The sequence below is a fragment of the Rattus norvegicus genome, chromosome 10 (assembly GCF_021556685.1).
Source record: "Rattus norvegicus strain SHRSP/BbbUtx chromosome 10, alternate assembly SHRSP_T2T, whole genome shotgun sequence".
Classification (NCBI taxonomy): Eukaryota; Metazoa; Chordata; class Mammalia; order Rodentia; family Muridae; genus Rattus; species Rattus norvegicus.
Genome location: NC_141543.1, coordinates 84860185 through 84880150, shown reverse-complemented (window position 1 = coordinate 84880150; position 19966 = coordinate 84860185). Strand labels below are relative to the sequence as shown.

General features: G+C 39.6%; 1 protein-coding gene across 10 annotated transcripts in view; it reads right to left on the bottom strand.

Annotated features, from left to right (window-relative positions):
• The window catches only part of Spag9 (sperm associated antigen 9), a 128270-nt gene that overhangs the window by 93467 nt on the left and 14837 nt on the right, over positions 1-19966 (bottom strand). For 8 of the 10 annotated variants that reach the window (XM_087573131.1, XM_087573133.1, XM_087573132.1 and 5 more), the window contains 1 exon segment: positions 13545-13665. In XM_087573131.1, the coding sequence (XP_087429257.1) occupies positions 13545-13665 (121 nt within the window). 10 annotated transcript variants of the gene reach the window in all.

Here is a 19966-nt window from a genome sequence, read left to right as displayed (position 1 = left end):
ACAGCTTTCTAGCCATGAAGAATACTTTCTGCTTCAATTATTTCCACGTGGCACCATTTTCTTATTTTTCCCTAAAACAACATTTGAAGCTAGGTGAGATATCAAACACCTATCACCCAGCACTCAGAAAAGTGAGGCAAGGCAGTTTGAAATCAGCCTGACAGAGAGATTCTGTTGACTAATAGGTGGGTGGGTAGGTGGATGGATAGAAGGGAGGGGATGGGTAGATATAGATGACAGATAAATTGATACATACAGACACAGATGATACATAAATAGGCATTACAGACTACTTGTCCTGTGTGTTATGTGTTGTTTTCTTTGTTTGGAGACAAGATCTTACTGTATGGTCTTCTTAGTAACTGACCTGGAGCCCATTGTACATGTTAAGTTTTGTGGTGCTGTCTTTTGTTTGTTTTTGAGGCAGGGTCTTACCCACTGTGAAGCCCAGGCTGGCCTTAAACCTCACAGAATCCTCCTCAGAATCTTGAGGAGCAAGATCGTAGGTGTGTATAGGTGCATGTGCTGTTTTAATGGACTTGTAAAATTGAGCCCCAGCTCTTTCCTCAACACAAACACAACTCCCCCAATCTCATTATCCATACTAAGAGTGGCACACTGTGGGGCTGGAGAGATGGCTCAGTGGTTAAGACCACTGACTGCTCTTCCAGAGGTCCTGAGTTCAAATCCCAGCAACCACATGGTGGCTCATAACCATCTGTAATGGGATCTAGTGCCCTCTTCTCGTGTGTCTGAAGAGAGGTATAGTGTACTTATATAGAATAAATTAATTAATTAAAGAAAATAAAAGAGTGGCACATTGTCTTTGATCTCTGTGCTGTCTTCAAAGGTTTTTCTTTTCTAGAGTATCCTAGAGTTGGGATCGCACAGTGTGCAGTCTTTTCAAACTACTTTTTTCACTTAGGTGTATGTATTTAAGGTCACTCCCTAACTTTTTATGGCTGGATTATATCCATTATATAGATTGCCAGTTTATTTTACCAGTTATTTTTGTAAGAGCTAAATGCCATAAATACTATTTCCATTAAGCTCAAAAGTTCACAAAATTAACAAACAGCAAACAAACAAACAAAAATCCTCTTCTCTTTCCCAAGTAATTCGCAGTAGAAAGAATACACAGATAATTGCTAAGCTCTAAATTCCTTTAGCCTGAACACATAAACCAAAGTACCACCTAATGAAAGCTAAGCTGAGGCAAAGGCCCCCAAATGTTACCCGAAGTGGTTTCCTATTGCATGACACCACTCTAGTTGTGTATCTACCCCTATGCCTGACCATTATACACAGTCCACAACCAATCCTCCATTTCTGCTTCTAGTCTTCCAACTTAATGTACACGAATATAATAAACTTAGATGCCATGACTTGTAAAATGTCTGTCTTGATACTGATTTATCAGAAACATTTAATTTTTAAATTTCTACATGAAGACAGGCAGTGATGCTGCATGCTTTTAGTCCTAGCACTCAGGAGACAGAGACAGGTGGGTCTCTGTGAGTTTGATGCCAGCTTGGTCTAAGAGCCAGTTCTAGGACAGCCAAGGCCGTACAATAAAAACCCTGTCTCAAACAAACAGATGAACAAACAAAAACCAATATATCCTCAGATTTGCCTCACTATCCAATTCAATCACTGTGCAAACACACACAAGCTCAGCTATGATGGCAGTAGGTGATAAACTTCACAGGACTTCTGTGAGAAATGCAGTTCACCAGGGTGGAACATTATTATTCAGTCTTTAGGTATAAAATTTTCATGGCTTATACACTACAGCTACCAAAGTTAAGTTTAAAATGTATTTTAGCTTATAAACATATATTAAAGTCCTTATAAAAGGCATTCTAGATCATAGAGCCCTGCTTTAAGAGTAGGTTATCACTACTGTCTGTGTTACTGGGAGCATGCCTCCAGGGGTTATTTTTCCTTTCTAATGCCTACAGAAAGGATCTTGACAGAAACAGTTAGTAACTTCTGTGTTTCATGTTTTCTTTACTTGTACTATGATCTAAATACCAATATTACCTTTTTAGGCACATATACCCCAAATCATAAATATCATACAATATCATATAAATACAGTAACTATGTACTATGTACAAATGCTTCAATATGTGCCAAGATCAATAATACAACTTCAGAAGAAATCACTTTTCTGAAAATATAATGACTCCATACAACAACATATCCAGTAAGCATAACTTAAGGACTAAGTAACGGTAAATAGCATAACTGTTTCTGAAGACACCGATTAACACAGGAAAAGCCACCTTGAGAGTCCCAAGTGCCACTAAGGAACCATTAAAGGGGAAAATAGGGAAGAGGCAAAGGCAAAGCAGGAAGGAAACCCTACCTCAGCAACAACTGTCACCCCACAGCCTCAAGTCCCACAGCAGTGACCAATGTCTATTGCAGGACGTCTAAGCTGTAGTCAGAGGTCATTCGTTGTTGGAGTAAACCCACACTTTACCAAGATCTCAGGAAAAACCTTAAACTCTCATGATTACTATACTCATCAAGACTCGCTATACACAACTCAGCGCTGACTGGGAACGCACGCGGATCTGTTCATGATCATCCCCATACAACAGATGGTCAATCTGCCTGTTTTGACTACTAATTTTCTGGGAAGAAAAACAAAATAAAACCACAGGATTTCAAAGGGAAAAGTGGGAAAGAACAAGAGATAGAACGTTCAAAGCACCCTAGAGCTCCCCTCTAACAGGGCGGATGAGATGCTTCAGCTCATTTTGGATGCTCTTTCTCTCTACCCAGCTTTCCAAAGAGCACAGGGATATAACTGAGGCAGGAAGAGCCCCCTGCTCTGCCGGCTCAAAGTCGGAGCTTACCTCCTCAGAGTGGTGGCCTGAACACCTTCCATCTCTGCTGTCTTCTGCCCCATCAGACTGCTGATAGGCCTATGGGGGGAAGAAAGAGAAACAGACCCGCTAGAATGCCACATCCGACTATTAGTTGCCTTCTCAAAAGGAATCATCAGTTCTTACTGTTGATGGAAGGCAGATAATCCAATTGTTGCTGGACCTCAGAGGATTAACATTGGCCTTTCAGAGACTCTCCTTCAACAATTTAGCATCAAAAGTCCAAAAAGTAAACAGAAACCAAGTGCTGACTTAAGAGCAAACCATCTCACACGACACATCAAAACAGTGATAGAAACCTGTCCTTGACCAAGGCTTTCACCACATCTGTCAAAAGATTTTCAGAAAGGTATTGCATGTCATTAATCAAAAACAAAACATTCAATGATATTTTAAAACTCTAAGGGTGATAACTTCAACATCTTCCAGTGTTAGAGACTTCTAACACTCTATGCCACTGCCTTCAAGATGTCTCCCAGAGCAACAGAAATTTGGCTTCTTTCCAGCCTAAAGACTCTCTATATAAAGAGGGGCCATGTTCTACCTCAGCATATATCTTTATTATCATCCACATGATCACAAAATACTTCCTCACAATGTACCAAAACCAACAAGATGACTTCCTTTAATCTTCTGAACTTATAGTAAGACAGCTTGATATCTGCTTTATCCACTCACCCCTTCACATATTTGAGGGGGAAATCAATTAATTCACCTTTTATGTTTTCTAAATTAAATGGCCAGAAATTCTTTGATCTTTACTCATAAAAATTAAGTACCTGTAGTTTTGGATATTAATTATAAGCTACATTTTTAATATTCTCAATAGCAAACACTAGACTATAAAAATGGAAAGCCCGAATACAGACAACAAACAGACAGCAGAAGATGCCATTATCAAATGATACAGAAGTAACGACTACCGCCATTTGCACACTTCCACTACACTGATCTTCTGCTTTGCTTTTTATAGACAGGTTTTTAAAAAAAATTCCCTCAAGTAAAGCTTATTAAATACACAGATTTCCAAACCTAAAAGAACTAAACTCAAATTGAAATGAATTAAAAATAACCTTCTGCACAGTTAATTCCAAGGTCTTTTTTTTTTTAGTATGAAAATACAAATCTGAAACTTCTAAAGTTATCTTTAAAAAACAAACCACAAATGTTATCTAACTTTATTGCTCTAAGAATTATGTAGAAGAGATTTTTTCTATTGACAAGATAAAACTAAACTGGGTAAGATGACTTATTACAGTATTCCTCAAGCGTCTTCAGATTTCTTTTCCTTTGCAGTACTGAAGACTGAAGTGAAGGTCTGCCTTACACTGTGTAAGCTACCACCTAGCCACGTCCCTGCCTCCTCTCAGAATAGTAACATTTACTGAAAAGCACAGCAAAAAAAAAAAACCAAACAAGGTTTAGGCATGAAAACAGACCTTGTAAACTTAAAACTGTCTACTCCTTCTGAGGTGTTAAAACCCAACCATCAATCAACTCAGTAACAGATTTGCTTTGGAAGGTCTGCTTAGAGCCATTTACTCTTTTACAACACAGTGTGTTGATAACCTTACTACTTTTACATAGTTTCCAACTAATAAAGTGACTATTCCTTTGAAAAAGAAACAAGAGGTATTTTCCTTCCAACAACAAAGTTTCAAGATGAAGGCGTAGAGTGTTTTATTAGACTAAGATCTTTATCAAATAGAAGAGGTAAATGAACGTCTTGGTGAGGTACAAAAAGGGGGAAAAGATCAACAAGTCTAATACATGTTTTTAGACTTCAATATTTTCCATTTAATTTTTAAAAATAAATTTTCAAGCAAGCATGCTTTTAATCCTGGCACTGGGGAGGTAGAAGCAGACAAATCTCTGTGAGTTCAAGTCTAGCCTGGTTCAAATAAGGAGATTCTGTCTCAAAAATAGAGCTGGAGAGATGGTTCAGCAAATAAATTACACTCTGTTCTTCCAATGGATGCATGGCAGTTCCCAACCACCCATAACTCCATTCCAAGAGACCTGATAATCTCTTATGACTTCCTCTGGTACTAGGCACACGAGTGGTACATAGTCATACATGCAGGCAAACATCTGCCAACTTGGAATTAATATTAAATCATACAAAGGATTCCATTCAAAGGAAGCATGGCAGAGTTAGAGAACAGTTTTCACACAGCTTAAAAATTAATGCCATCTTGGGGCTAGAGAGATGGTTCAGATGTTAAAAGCACTCACTGGCTGCTCTTCCAGAGAATGCTGGTTCAATTTCTAGCACCCACATAGCAGCCCACAAATGTCTGTAACTCCAGCTCCAGATCCGACACCCTCACAAGACATGCATGCATGTAAAACACCAATGTATATAAAATAGATACCTAGATAAAGATAGATGATAGATAGATAGGTAGGCAGGGAGAGAGAGAGAGAGAGAGAGAGAGAGAGAGAGAGAGAGAGAGAGAGAGAAAATCAATGCACACTAAATCTCTGTTTTTTGTCATCACATCACAAAGGCGAATAACACCTTTAGGTTACCTTAGGGAAAGTAATCTAAATTCAGGAGCTGAGTGTAAGGCAATCAGTTCCAGAGCAAGTAGCCTAAACAGTTTGTACCTGTTAAGAGGACTGCCTGCTCTTCCAGAGGTCCTGAGTTCAAATCCCAGCAGCCACATGGTGGCTCACAACCATCTGTAATGAGTCTGATGCTCTCTTCTGGTGTGTCTGAAGACAACTATAGTGTACTTAGATATAAAAATATATTAATATATAATAATATTAGCATTTACTCTCAGTACTAATATGTTGTTTAAAAATGTCCAAAATCAAAAACTATGACAGCACACAACTACTATCAAATACTAAAAATGTTCATATTTCTTGACCAGCTTCCTTAAATATATTCTAAGAAGATTATGACAAGAGGGGAAACCTATAGATGTGAAACAGTATTTACTGTTAATATCCTTCATTTTAATAAAAAAATGTCCATCCATCTATCCATCCATCCATCCATCCATCCATCCATCCATCCATCCATCCATCCGGTAAAGGAAGCTTTGGGTTTTGTTTGTTCTGATCCCCCTGTATAGTTCCCCAACCAGTGAACTACAATTCCTACTTGGCTCACATTTACCTCTACCTTGATTGTTGTATTACCTCTGTCTGTTTCTCTCTCTCCCTCTCCCTCTCCCATCCCTCTCTCCCCCTTCCCTCCCTCCCTCTCTCTCATAGAGCCCAGAATGGCCTTGAACTTACTCTGTAGACCGGACTAGTCCTGAACTTCTCATTTTCCTGCTTCTACTTTATACCAGCCTATTTGCGCCTTGATTTATTTAGTGAAGGATTTGAAGTAGCATTCAATATTGTTACCATCTTTTGGTCTAGAAAATATTAATGTGATAATCAAGTCAAAATATTATTATAACATTCGCCTCAAGTTTTTTCTGAACAGCCAAAATTTAAGAAGTGAGACAAGGAGAGGGAGAGGGAAGGGGGAAGAGGGAAAAGGAGAGAGACACAGAGAAGAGCACGTTGACAGTATTTGGAAAGGCAAATACTGACCAGCGTGGACTACATGAAAGACCACGTCTCAAAAAAAGAAAAAGAAATGGCTATTAAATAATTCTCATTAGAGGCAAGATACATAGTTCTTCAGGAGAAACAAGAATTACTAACAGATAGATAGCACAGCTTCTAGGTGTTCAAAGTATCCACATTTAAACAATTGATTAGGGTCAAAGTGAGGTGGCTCAGTAGGTAAAGGCACTGGCTTTGCCAAGCCTGATGACCTGAGTTCAATCTCTGGAGCCCACAAGGTGGAAGGTTGTTCTATGACCTCCACATGCACAATAAATATAATCTTAAAAACTTCTAAAAACTGATCAGAACTGCCAAAATGTCTTGGTTAGCCTAGTAACCAAGTTAGATGCCCAGAATCCATGTAAAGGTTGCAAGGAGAGAACTCATTTAACAAAGTTGCCTCTAATAACCAAACGTGTGCTGTTTGCACAATAACAAATAAAAATCAGGATAAATGTATGTGTACATATATAATATATTTAATACATATAAAATAAATAAAGGTTATACAATGGAGAAATACTTAAGGTACAACGTTAAGTGTTGTAAGAACAAATGAAATAACTAGACAGCTATGGCCCTAACCTTCCCCCTCCTACCTCTCAATAGTGTGATTTCTTTGAACACCAGGGCTCTATCTTATTCTTCTGTACCATAGCCAGAACACAGCACTGTGGAATGCTAAACACACTGTAGTTCATACTTAACTGTGCTTAAATGTCTACATTTACTTGACCCTAAGTAGCTTATAAGATAAAACAGAGACCAAATATAAGTATAAAATGTAAAATAAAACAGAAATGATGAGTGTAGAAGGTATTTTCTGATTAAAAATAAAATTACTACCATACTGTGAATGGCAAAATTGATTAGCTGTAAAGTTCCAAATTGGACTTCTTCAATTTACATATTTCTTACCAAACATCATACCTAGTTCAGATCCTTCGAAAGAACCATGCAGTGTTAATTAACAGGAGTGTCGCCATTATTTTGGGGAAAGAACATAAAGCTTTTCAAATGCTTTGTTCTGAGAGAAGAACAACCAGAAATCTCCAAACTCAAGCATTACCACAGAACCGTGACAAGATTCCTGAGAGACTTAGCCTCTCAGCAGTTAGGCCGCATCACTGTCTGATAAACCACTCTCTCAACAGCTGTCCATCGGTTGCTGAGGTGGCTCAGTTGGCACAGGAAACCTCCACCAGGCCTTATGGCCTGCTTCAAATTCCAAGACCCGCATGGTAGTAAGACGGAGAGAGCGTCCATATACACTTTCTCCTGATTACCACACATGCACTGTGGCACACATGCACACCCCCTCAACCCAAATAAATGTTAAAAAAAAATAAGGGGTGAAGAATACCCTTTAATTCAGTTCCTATTTCTTTACCTTTTCTTGCTTTCACGTAGAAAACCACAACCAAAATTTCCTCTTTTAAAATAGGAAATGGTCTTTAGAGAAGAACTTGGGCTTCTAACAACTACTTTAAAAAGAATGTGGACTTTGAAATAAATCAACCAAGGCTGACAAACTCAGAAATTTACAACTAGAGAATCTCCACTGTTCAGACAAAAAACTTAGAAATGGAAACCAATGTAGCTGCACACTCTGATCTCAGCATGCAGGAGACTGAGGCTCGAGGGACGGAGAGTTTGAGGCCAGCACTGATTCTATCTCCAGAGCCTGTGTTAATAAATAAAATAAAACAAAGTGTGACATAGTCTGCAGAAATTTATTTTCATCTCTTAAAAAGCTCTTATTCCACAGTGGTGGTCCACTCCTTTAATTCCAGCAATCGGGAGGCAAAGGCACATTGACCTCTGTGATTTCTTGGCCAGCCTGGTCTACAGTGCTAGTTCCAGGACAGCCAGGGCTACACAGAGAAACCCTGTGTTGAAACAGGCTGAAAAACAGTCACCAGCAAACTAAATATCAAACAACAATAACAACAACACAAAAACAAAACAAAATCTCGTTTCCAGGCCTGGATTCCCAAAAGTGTAGAGTCCAATGATATAACTACTTCTTGCCACCATTGTTTTTTAACTAAGGGGCCTGGGGCTGGAGCTGGCTTAGCAGGTAAAGCTATGTGATGCTGAGTCTGGGTCGATTCCTAGGGTCCATGCGGCAGGAGAACACCAACTCCAGGAAGCTATCTCTGACTTCCACATGGGCATAGTCACACGCACACATATGCACACAAGTGAAATAATGTTTTTCAATTACGGGGCTGAGCCAGGGAAATGGCTCAGGTTGAACCCTGACAATGTGAGCTTGATCTTCAGTGCCAATAGGTGAAAAGAGAGAACTGACTCAAAAGTTGTCCTCTGGGGGCTGGGGATTTAGCTCAGGGGTAGAGCGCTTACCTAGGAAGCTCAAGGCCCTGGGTTCGGTCCCCAGCTCCGGAAAAAAAGAACCAAAAAAAAAAAAAAAAAAAAAAGTTGTCCTCTGACCCCCACACACGTGCTACAAACACCTTTCCCTCCCCTCCCCCCTCTCATTTTAATTAAGGAACTAAATAAAGTCTGGGGAAACAGCTCAGTTAGTAAAGTTCTTGCTTTGCAAACTTGAATACCTGAGTTTAATCCCCAGAACTCAGGTGCAAATGCTGGTCATGAAGATATGCTTATAATTCCAGCACTGGAGAGGCAGAAACAGGAGGATACCTGGAGCTCTCTGGCTAGCAATGCAGTCTAATTAGTGAGCCAAATCAATAACTTTGTCTCAAATGAGGTAGGCAGCATTTCTGAAGATGTTGCCCAAGATAATTCCTTCAGTCTCCAGAGACATGTGTAAGAACATTAAAAAAAATATTTCGGGGGTTGGGGATTTAGCTCAGTGGTAGAGCGCTTGCCTAGCAAGCACAAGGCCCTGGGTTCGGTCCCCAGCTCCGAAAAAAAGAAAAAAAATATTTTGAGGGGCTTTAGTTCATTCAGGAAATTTGGAGGTAAAGCTAATTAACCCTCCCCCACAAGGTCTACATATTTTTGAAAAAGGAAAAAATAGCCAGGCATGGTGGCCCATGCCTTTAATCCCACCACTCTGGAGATAGAGGCAGGAGTATTTCTGTGAGTTCAAGGCCAGCCTAGTCTACAAAGTGAGTTCTAGGACAGCTGAGGCTACACACAGAGAAATCTTGTCTCAAACAAAACAAAACAAAACCTTGGAGTTAAAATAAAGATATGATAATTAATACTTCTGACAAGAGAAATGAGAATAGATTTCTTTCTCTCTCTCTCTCTCTCTCTCTCTCTCTCTCTCTCTCTCTCTCTCTCACACACACACACACACACACACACACACACACACACACACACACACACACACACACAGATTTCCTAGAACATGACAAATCCAAAACACTGAGTGTGGTTCACTAAGCTAGAAAACAAACCTAGGCCAGGCAGTGGTGGCACACATGTTTAATCCCAGCACTTGGGAGGCAGAAGCAGGCAGAGCTCTGAGTTTGAGGCCAGTTTGAGTTTGTTCTACATGGAGTTCTAGGACAGACAGAGCTACACAGAGAAACCCTCTCTTGAAAAACTAAAAACCTAACAAGTATGCTTTGTTTACATTCATCAGAAAGAAGAAAAAGTTTTGCTTTTTATTTTTAGTGATTAAAAAGGCTAATAATGGGGCTGGGGAGATAGTTCAGTGGTTAAGAGCACCGACTGCTCTTCCAGAGGTCCTGAGTTCAAATCCCAGCAACCACATGGTGGCTCACAACCATCTGTAATGAGATCTGATGCCCTCTTCTGGTCTGTCTGGTGTGTCTGAAAACAGCTACAATATATATATAATAAACAGCTACATAATAAATAAATAAATAAATAAATAAATAAATAAATACATCTTTAAAAAAATTTAAAACAAAGGCTAATAATGTGCCTGGGGTAGGGGTCAGGAGAGTTATCCACTGGATCTACCTTTTGTTGGAAAAGCAACAGTAGTTCTGCTCAATGTGAAACAAATTATCAAATAAAAATATGATTTCAGTTCAAAGGTTCAGAGCTCCTGCTGTTCCTGAATTGGAGCAAGACAGGTTCTTAGCAGGCACATGGCTGTAGTTACCTGACACCCTTCTCAGGCACCAGGAACAAAGGTGGTGCATATGCATATATGTAGGTACTCAGAGATACGAATACAGATAAGAAACATTTAATGTAATTTTAGGTACAAAAGGAGCTTTGCTCAAATTTCTTACAACAGAAACATATCACTTTATGTCTAAAAAGATTTTAGATAAGTCAAAAAGAAAAAGTCTTAGCAAAAACAGTACTTTGTACAAAGAAAAATGATCATTAAAATAATGAAAAAAACCTTTGTTGTTGTTGCTTTTTGGTTTTTTTGAGACAGTTTTTCTGTGTAACAGCCCTGGCACTTACTCTGTAGACTAGGCTGGCCTCGAACTCTCAAAGACCCACCTGTTTCTGCCTCCTGAGTACTAGGATTAAGGTGTGCACCACACCACTTAGCAAAATAATGAAAATTTGTCTGGTTCTGTTATGCCTTTTTTTTTTTAAAGATTTATTTATTTATTTCATGTATGTGAGTACACTGTCACTGTCCCCAGACACACCAGAAGAGGGCATCAGATCCCATCACAGGTGGTTGTGAGCCACCATGTGGTCACTGGGAATTGAACCCAGGACCTTTGGAAGAGCAGTCAGTGCTGTTAACCTCTAAGCCATCCCTCCAGCCCATTATGTCTTTATTGTGTAGTTCTAGAATACTATGTGTGGTGGTTTGAATATGCTTGGTCCATGTGAAGTGGCACTATTAGGAGGTGTGGCCTTGTTGGAAGAAGTGTGTCACTGGTGTAGGCGGGCTTTGAGGGCTCCTGGTGCTCAAGCTCTGCCCAGTGCAGAAGAGACAGTCTTTCCTGGCTACAGAAGGATCCAGATGCAGAACTCTCAGCTCCTTCTCCAACACCATGCCCGCCTGGATGCTGCCACACTTCCTGCCATGATGATAGTGGACTGAACCTCTGAAACTGTAAGGCAGCCCAGATTAAATGTTGACCTTGTAAGAGTTGCCTTGGTCATGGTGTCTCTTTTTTTTTTTTTTTTTTTTTTCTGGAGCTGGGGACTGAACCCAGGGCCTTGGCAAGCGTTCTACCACTGAGCTAAACCCCAACCCCATGGTGTCTCTTCATAGCAATAAAACTCAAACTAAGGCATTATATAATCCTTCATAAAACAGTATAATTAATTTAGGATTAAAATATTATCTTCAATAACCACACTTCCTTGAGCATAGCTCACATGTGTATTCTCAGCACTTGGGAGGCTGAAAGGACTACTGTGAGTTCAAGGCCAGCATAGACTATATGAGTTCCAGAAACCTGGGTTACTGTCTCAAAAAAAGTAAGACTGTCTCAAAAAAAAAAAGGCCAATTTTTCTTATTTGAATATAGGATACTCAACTCTTAAAAGTGTACCAAATGCTACTGCCACAAACTGTTGTTCCAGATGAGTGTTGTTCACAGTGTTTGAGTCTGAACTAGAGCACCTCACAAGCTCTCAGGCTTCTTAGCAGAGTCTACAGCAAAATTTAGAGAAACCACCGATTTCTTAATTAACAAAAGGAGGCTGCATAACTCTTATGTATCAGCAAGCTTAAAATAAAGTCATGGGATATAGCTCCTTGTTTTGCTCATTAGCTTCTGAAACCAACTCTCTACTGGAAATCCATAATGTCTGCTAAATAGCCTGTGAATTCCTGAATTCTAGTGTTTGAGCTCCAAATTCCTACTGGTCTGTATGTACTCAAGTAGGCCCTAGAGTTCTAGAGGATGCACTTAGTTCCATTCTCACATACACTTCACTTTCTGGTGTTGGAAGTTATCCCTGACAACTGGCACTTCCTTAACAGCAGCTATCACATCTGGGTCTGGAGGCAAATTCCTGTCATCCAGCCCTGTGAAGGACGATGCTTGATACCAGACTAGCTACATAGTAAGGAGACCCCATCTCAAAAAACCAAAACACAACAGCAGGCGTTGGTATAAAGCCCTAACGAGTGACCTGAGAAGCATAACATGAGATAGGACATGGCTGATAAGCTAAGACAATCCCTTGGATCCACACGGCAGAAAAAGAAGACATATTCCTCTGAGTTGTCGTCTGACACCCACATGGACACCATGCCATGTGTGCCCTGCCCCCCCCCCCAACTAATTTAACTTAAAGAGAAAAGGGACCATGAAGTTTCTCAATTCCTTTTGTAATTTTTACCAGTGCTTTATATAAATTTCACTTTTTAAAACTTTGTCCATTTTCATTAGCAAAAGGCAAAATTATCCATGAGATTTGAAATAATTTTAAAAGTCAGAAATAACATGTAGTTGCATTAAAAATGAACCTGGGGGATTTGAAGAAATGCCTCAAAAATTCAGAGCACTTGCTGCTCTTGCCAGAGTTGGATTCCCAGCACCCACTGGTATTTTACAACCTTCTCTAATTCCAGTTCCAAGGAATCTGATGCCCTCTTCCAACCTGCGAGGAAGGGCACCAGGCATGCACACGATACACACACATACACGGAGACAGGCAAACATTGGCACACATTAAAAAAAAAAAACACACAAACAAACATAAAAAGTTTTTAAAGAGTTTTAAAAACAAATCTGAAAAATGAACTTGTTACCCTAAATGACCTTTACCTTTTCATCAAAAAAGAACAGAACAGTCACTTTTTATACACACTCAAGGCTAGTTTCTCTTATATTGGTAAACTTCAAAGCAATACAGAACCAATGGAGCTGTGTGTGCTTCATCAATGTCAGAACTGCTCCACACGCATGTGTCTGTCTGTAACAAAGAACATACATAACCACAAACAGGCTGACGGCTCAACTAAAGAGGGAAGTCAGGCAGGTTTCTGTGGCTCAGCCATAGCTGCATGTATGTGTGTCAAGCACAATGGGCACAAAAGGGAATGACTATTATCAGAGCACCCAGATCTCACACTGCACCCCGTGATGACAATTCCCAGCGCATATTCAAATGACAGGGCCAATCACTCCCTAGGAGTCCACTCTTTAGTGAGGAGAAAGGCATTTTACTTACTCTGGTCAGCATAGTTCTTTGCTTTGAGTTCGAGTTGTCTTGTTTGAGATTCTAGAGACTCCACTCGTGTCTGCAAATCCTTTTTCTCCTGTTCTTGAGAGTCTTCAAATTCAATGAATTTCTAATAAAGAAAAATGTACACTTTCACTATTGAAAATGAACTCTATTTTATATTTTTCAACACCTGTTTTTTAAAGATAATAATTAGGAGCTGGAGAGATGCCTCAAGGTTAAGGCTGTTCTTCGAGAGGACCCCAGAGTTCTGGTTCTAGTACCCACATGGCAGCTCACATCCTTCTGTAACTTCAGTCCCAGGGGAATCTGACAGCCTTTTAGCCTCCAAAGATACCAGGTGCACATGCGGTACACAGACACACTTACATGCAAAAATCTCAAAAGCCGACAACAAACAAGCTGATGACATGACTCCATAAAGTCATCTATCTATCGCCGAGCCTGATGACCTGAATTTGATTCCCAGGACCCAAAAGGTAGGAGGAGAAAACTCACTCCTTTGCCCTGTCCATGCATGCTATCACACATAAAATTAAAAAAAAATAAATTATATACATTAAACACATATATTAAATATATAGTAGTATCTAAGAGATCTGGAAAATCATGAAATTGGGTTAATTTTAAGCTTCTCTAACATTATACCAAAAACCTCAAATACAGAATATAGTAGTATAAGGTGTTATCACTTTACATTCACCAAAGAGAATATATATATCCCACTACAATAAAATCTTTTAGCATGCTTGCATATTCATTTTAAGTTGGAGGCAAATCTCCAATCCATAGTATATACAGAAGAGACAAAGAATAACAATACTATGTGTGGAGTGATTATTTAACAAGTAATACTGGAGTTGGGGGTGTATGCAGCTCCACGGTAGTGTGCTTGCCTAGCATGTAGGAAGCAGGGGTTCTATTTCCAGCACTACAAAATAAATAAATAAAATCAGCAATAAGTGGCTGGAGAGATGGCTCAGTGGTTAAGAACACTGACTGCTCTTCCGAGGCCCTGAATTCAATTTCCAGCAACCACATGGTGGCTCACAACCATCTGTAATGGGATCTGATGCCCTCTTCTGGTGAGTTTGAAGACAGCTACAGTGTACTTATATATGATGATGATGATGACGATGATGACGACGACGACGACGACGACGACGACGATGATAAAAAGATCAGCAATAAGTAATCTTGTGAATTTACTAATGATATAGGTTTAAACTCAAGAAAGAACCTTGGCTAGGAATATTACTACCAACCAAATATAATTTTTAAAAAGACTGGTCAAATGAAGTCATTAAACCTTACTTGGTCTCCATCTTAATCATTCTATCAGCGCATCTACCATTTGCTCTCTTGTCCCTCTGGCTCTCCCTACTTCCCTCCTAGTTTCTCGCTGTCCTCTCTGCTGCTCTTTACTCACTGCTCCTCCATTTTTTCATACTGAAGTGCTCCGTCCTCGGACACATTTTCAGTTGTTCTTCTTTTGTTTGTTTTAAAAACGTACTCATGTATGTGCACATACGTGTCGCTCACTACATGCATGGTGGAAGTTTGAAGACAATCTGTGGCGTCTGCTCTCTCCTGCTTTTAGATGGGCTTTAGAAATGGGAGTTCAGATCCCAGCTCGCAGGGCTAGGACGCAGTGCCTTCGTCCTCTTCACTATCTTTTTTATTTTATGTTGATGCTCTGCCTACTTGTGTGTCTGTGTGAGGGATCAGACCCCTGGGTCTGGAGTTACAGACAGTTACGAGCTGCCATGTGTATACTGGGAATTGAACCCAGGACCTTTAGAAGAGCAGCCAGTGTTCTTAACCACAGAGGCATCTTTCTCTCCAGTCTCTGCCCCACACCCAACCCCATACACACTTAGCTATCTTAATAGCCCTTTAAATTGTTTTTTGAAGGAGACCTTACTACGTTGTTAAAGTGGCCTAAAGCTCACAATCCCCCTGCCTCAGTCTCCCCTTCCCTAATAGGTGGTATTATAGTGCCATAGCAACTGGCTTCCTCCTTGTTGACTCTGTAGATGTCCGCTTGTGTGTTTGTGTTCACATGTGTGAGGGCAGGTGCACCTGAGGAAGTCAGAGGACAACTTCAGGTATTGGTTCATGACAATGTCTTTTTGTTGTTCACTACTTCTTGTGACCAGCTAGCTGGCCCACAAGCCTCTAAGGATTCTCCTGTGTGGGAATCCATCTCATAAAGGAACCCTGGGATTACCAACCTGTACTACCTTACCCCGGTCTTATGTAGGCTCTTAGAATTCAAACTCAGGGAGGCAGAGGCATGTGGATCTCTATGAGTTCAAGGCTAGCCTGGTCTATGGAGCAAGTTCCAGGACAGCCATGGCTTCACAAAGAAGCCTTGTCTCAATAAACAAACAAACAAACAAACAAACAAACAAACAAGTATTCCATTCATGGATAGTAATTTTTAAAGTTTTTTTAAAAAAGAATTATTTATAGAAGTACATTGTAGCTGTCTTCAGACACACCAGAAAAAGGCATCAGATCCCATTACAGATGGTGAGGAGCCACCATGTGATTGCTGGGAATTGAACTCAGGACCTTTGGAAGAGCAGTCAGTGCTCTTAACCACTGAGCCATCTCTCCAGTGGGATAGTAATTCTAACATTAAAACTATAGAAAGAAAGAAAGAAAGAAAGAAAGAAAGAAAGAAAGAAAGAAAGAAAGAAAGAAAGGAAGGAAGGAAGGAAGGAAGGAAGGAAAGGAAGGAGAAAGAAAAAAGAACCCAAGTCCTAACACTTGTGCAGCAAGCTCTTTACCCATCAGTCATCTCCTCACCTCTCATTTGCTCTTTTCTTTGGTGAGCTCATCTATTTTCATTGCTTTAAATAATACCTATGCTGACAACTTCCAATTTTCTATCTCTAGTCCAAACCTGAACTTCAAATTTGCATGTCCACGGTCTACTTACTAGGCCACATATTTGGATTCTAATAGACAAGCTTAAACTAAGCTTGTTGAAACCTGATCTTTTCTTGGTCTGTGGTTCATTAAATGACTGTATTCATGTCTAATACTATCAGCAAATCTATCTCAAATATGCCTGCCTTTCATCACCACTGTGCTCTGTGCCATCATTATCTATTGTATGAATTATTGCTATAGAATTCACCTCCTTAAGGATCTTTTCTCGTTCACCCTGATCCTCAAAAGTACAAAACAGTTAGGTAGATCCTTTCAAAGGAAGTCAGATTTTCTCTTCTGCTCAAGATCTGAAAGTTTATCTACCACGGCCCATACAATGGGTATCTTGGAACCCACACAATCTTTTCCCACCATCCTATTTGTTTGATATCAAACTCCTTTTGAGAGACTGTAGTACTGAGGCTTAAGGAGTGAGCCTTGGCACTTGTTTCCTGTTAGTTGAAATTCTCTTCCCTGGATGAAGAATGGCTTGCTCCCTCTTCACTGGCCTTCATGCCTTCGCACAAACATCACCCTCCTAGTGAGACCTCCTTATTCTCCCATCTTCCCCCTCCTTACTCTTTTTCAGAGCAATTATTCCCATACCCCATACTGACTATTTTAATAATTTATCTTATTTACTATCCTTGCCACAGTGCAGGCATCATAAAAGCATTGTTTTATGTACTGATGTAACCCTAGTAGAAAAAGTGATGATAGGTTCTAAAATGTTTGTAATACAAATAAATCAATAACTAAAGTTTCAAAGTAAAAGCTGAAATTTACACAAAAAAATTATAAATTACAAAGAGAAGTCTTCTGATTTACTAGCTGAGGAGTATAGTTCAATGGTAGAGCACTTTCCACAGAACTGACCAAAAACGAAACAAAAAAGCCAAAGAACCACAAAACTGGGGCAGGGAGGGAGTGAAGTTTCACCTAATAGACCCTTCCCTCCACCCACTAATCCCCCAGCACTTCCCCTTCTGCTTTCCTGCCACATCAGCATGTGTGCAGGTAAGTCCACACTCTGCTGCAGAGAGAACACAGTATTCTAAGTTTCTTCCTCCCATTACCATCCGTTTCCCCATCTCCTCTCTCTCTGAATCCCTTCCTCTTCCCTTATAGTTCCCCTATATTTTCATGTATAACAAGATATTTGTCTCTGTGATCCTGTATTATCACACCTTAACTTCCATACAATTTTCTGCAAATGACATAATTTTATTCTTCTTTATGGCTGAATAAAACTACATACCATATAATAACATGCATAATATATACATTATATATTATAATATATATCTTCTTTATCTTTTCAGCTGCTGAAGAGGCATCTTGGCTGATTCCACATCTTGGTTATTATAACTAGCACAACTAGCACAATAAAAAATATTCATTAGTTTTAAAGTACAATTTTTTAATCCTTTGCTGTGTATTAACCTTTCTTTTCCTATTTTTTATTTTGTTTGTTTGAGACAGACTCACTGTGTAGCCCTTGATGACACAGAACTACTGTTAAAAGCTGGCCTCACACTGGAGGCAGTTCTCCTGCTTCAGCATTGCAAGTTCCAGGACTTTAAATGCAAACCACTGCACCTAACCCAAGCTTTCCAAATGCTACAGAAAACAGCTTCTGTCTATACACAAGGTCTTCTGTGGGAAATGTCTCTTCTTATTTCATGCTACTTCTCTTCAGTCCATGTAATCTGATGGGTGGTAACTCCATCTCCCTAGGTAGAGACTGCTCAGAGTCCTTTCTGGAATACTGGCCAATTATTAGGAAAAATACTACCTGCTGTGATTTTTAAAACATTATTGTTGGTGTTGGTGGTGGTGGTGGTGGTGGTGGTGGTGGTGGTGTGTGTGTGTGCACATGCATATGTGTGTTCATGCACATGATGTGTTGGAAGGGGAGCTCAGATGAGTCACAAATGTAGAGGCCAAAAAACTTTGTAGAATCAATTCTTTCCTTCTACCTTTCATAGATTATAGAGATCAAATTTAGGTTATAAGACTTATGCAGCAAGTGATAAGCCATCTCACCAACCCGGTGATTCTTTTTATTATAATTTATATATAACAGCATTTGTGTGCAAAATAAGATTTTTGAACCATTATTGTAATGCAGACTTTTTGTTTAGAATGCAGGTTTGTTGTTTAGAAATAGGAGCTCACAATGTAGCCCAGGCTGTCCTGGAATTTGTGATCTGCCTGCCTGTGACTTTGGACCTTTGGGATTATAAGTATATGCCACCATGCTGGCAGCCAGAGACATGTTAAAAAAAGAAACAACCCTAAATTAGTAGTTATGTATAGGGACCTTCATAACTGACTGATGATATGACTTACTATCTTTACACTGGCATGATTTTACAGAGTTGGTCACCCTGAAGTAGACTTGGCTAGTAGCATCAGAACAGTCATGGTAAAGTTAGAGAACTAGCAAATCATGGTGGCAGGTTTTTTTTTTTTTAATTAAAAATAGGGGGGTTGGGGATTTAGCTCAGTGGTAGAGCGCTTGCCTAGCAAGCACAAGGCCCTGGGTTCAGTCCCCAGCTCCAGGAAAAAAAAAAAAAAAAAGAAAGAAAAGAAAAGTTATGGGCTGGAGAGATGGCTCAGCCGTTAAAGGCTAGGCTCACAACCAAATATATAAAAACAGGATTAAAAAATGCATTTTCCTAACTACTAAATGACTTCATTTCTGGAAATTCTGGCTATTCACCCCCACCATAATAGAGTTGGTTGAATACTTCCAAAATGTTATAGCATAAGTCTCTCTCCCTATTCCTCTTACCATGGTCTCTCCTATACGCTCTTTTAAGCAGACAGTTAAAGCCTATGAATGGGAATTCTCAATATGTAAAATAAACAAATCTTCACCAGATACTCTTCATCTTAACAGCTACCAGGCCAGCAACAATACTGATGAAACTTCAGACAGAAGTCTCCTGGGAGCAACTAGACACTGCTTTAAAAAAAAAAAGTAGTGGACAATACCAACTTATGTCAGGATCTAAAAAAGAATCAGCCCTCTGATGAAGCAAAATGCCTCTAAGTCCAGATGGCTTATAGGGACTGCTTTGCCCTACTGTTCTAGATAAAAACAAATGAATTCTTTGAAAAGGGAGGCTCCTCAGAGACTGCTGCTCTCTGGAGTAAGACACAGGAGGCCAACAAACGTTGGAGAGTCCTTTAAATAGAATTTTGAGTATAGCAATTGTCTAAAAACTTAGCACCACCAAATAACAGGCTTCCTTGCTGCCAGACATCCTCCAAGATAAACACCCTTACTTATTCTGAAGGGAGAAGAAATTATTTCCATTATATAATCATTATTTATTTTGAGTTAAATATAGCTTGTTTTATGAGATAAGGACTCAAGGTCATATAAGTAACATGGGAAGGACACCCTCAAATCTAAATGTAGAAAAAAATCATTAATAAGTTATTTACCTCAAAATTAGTGT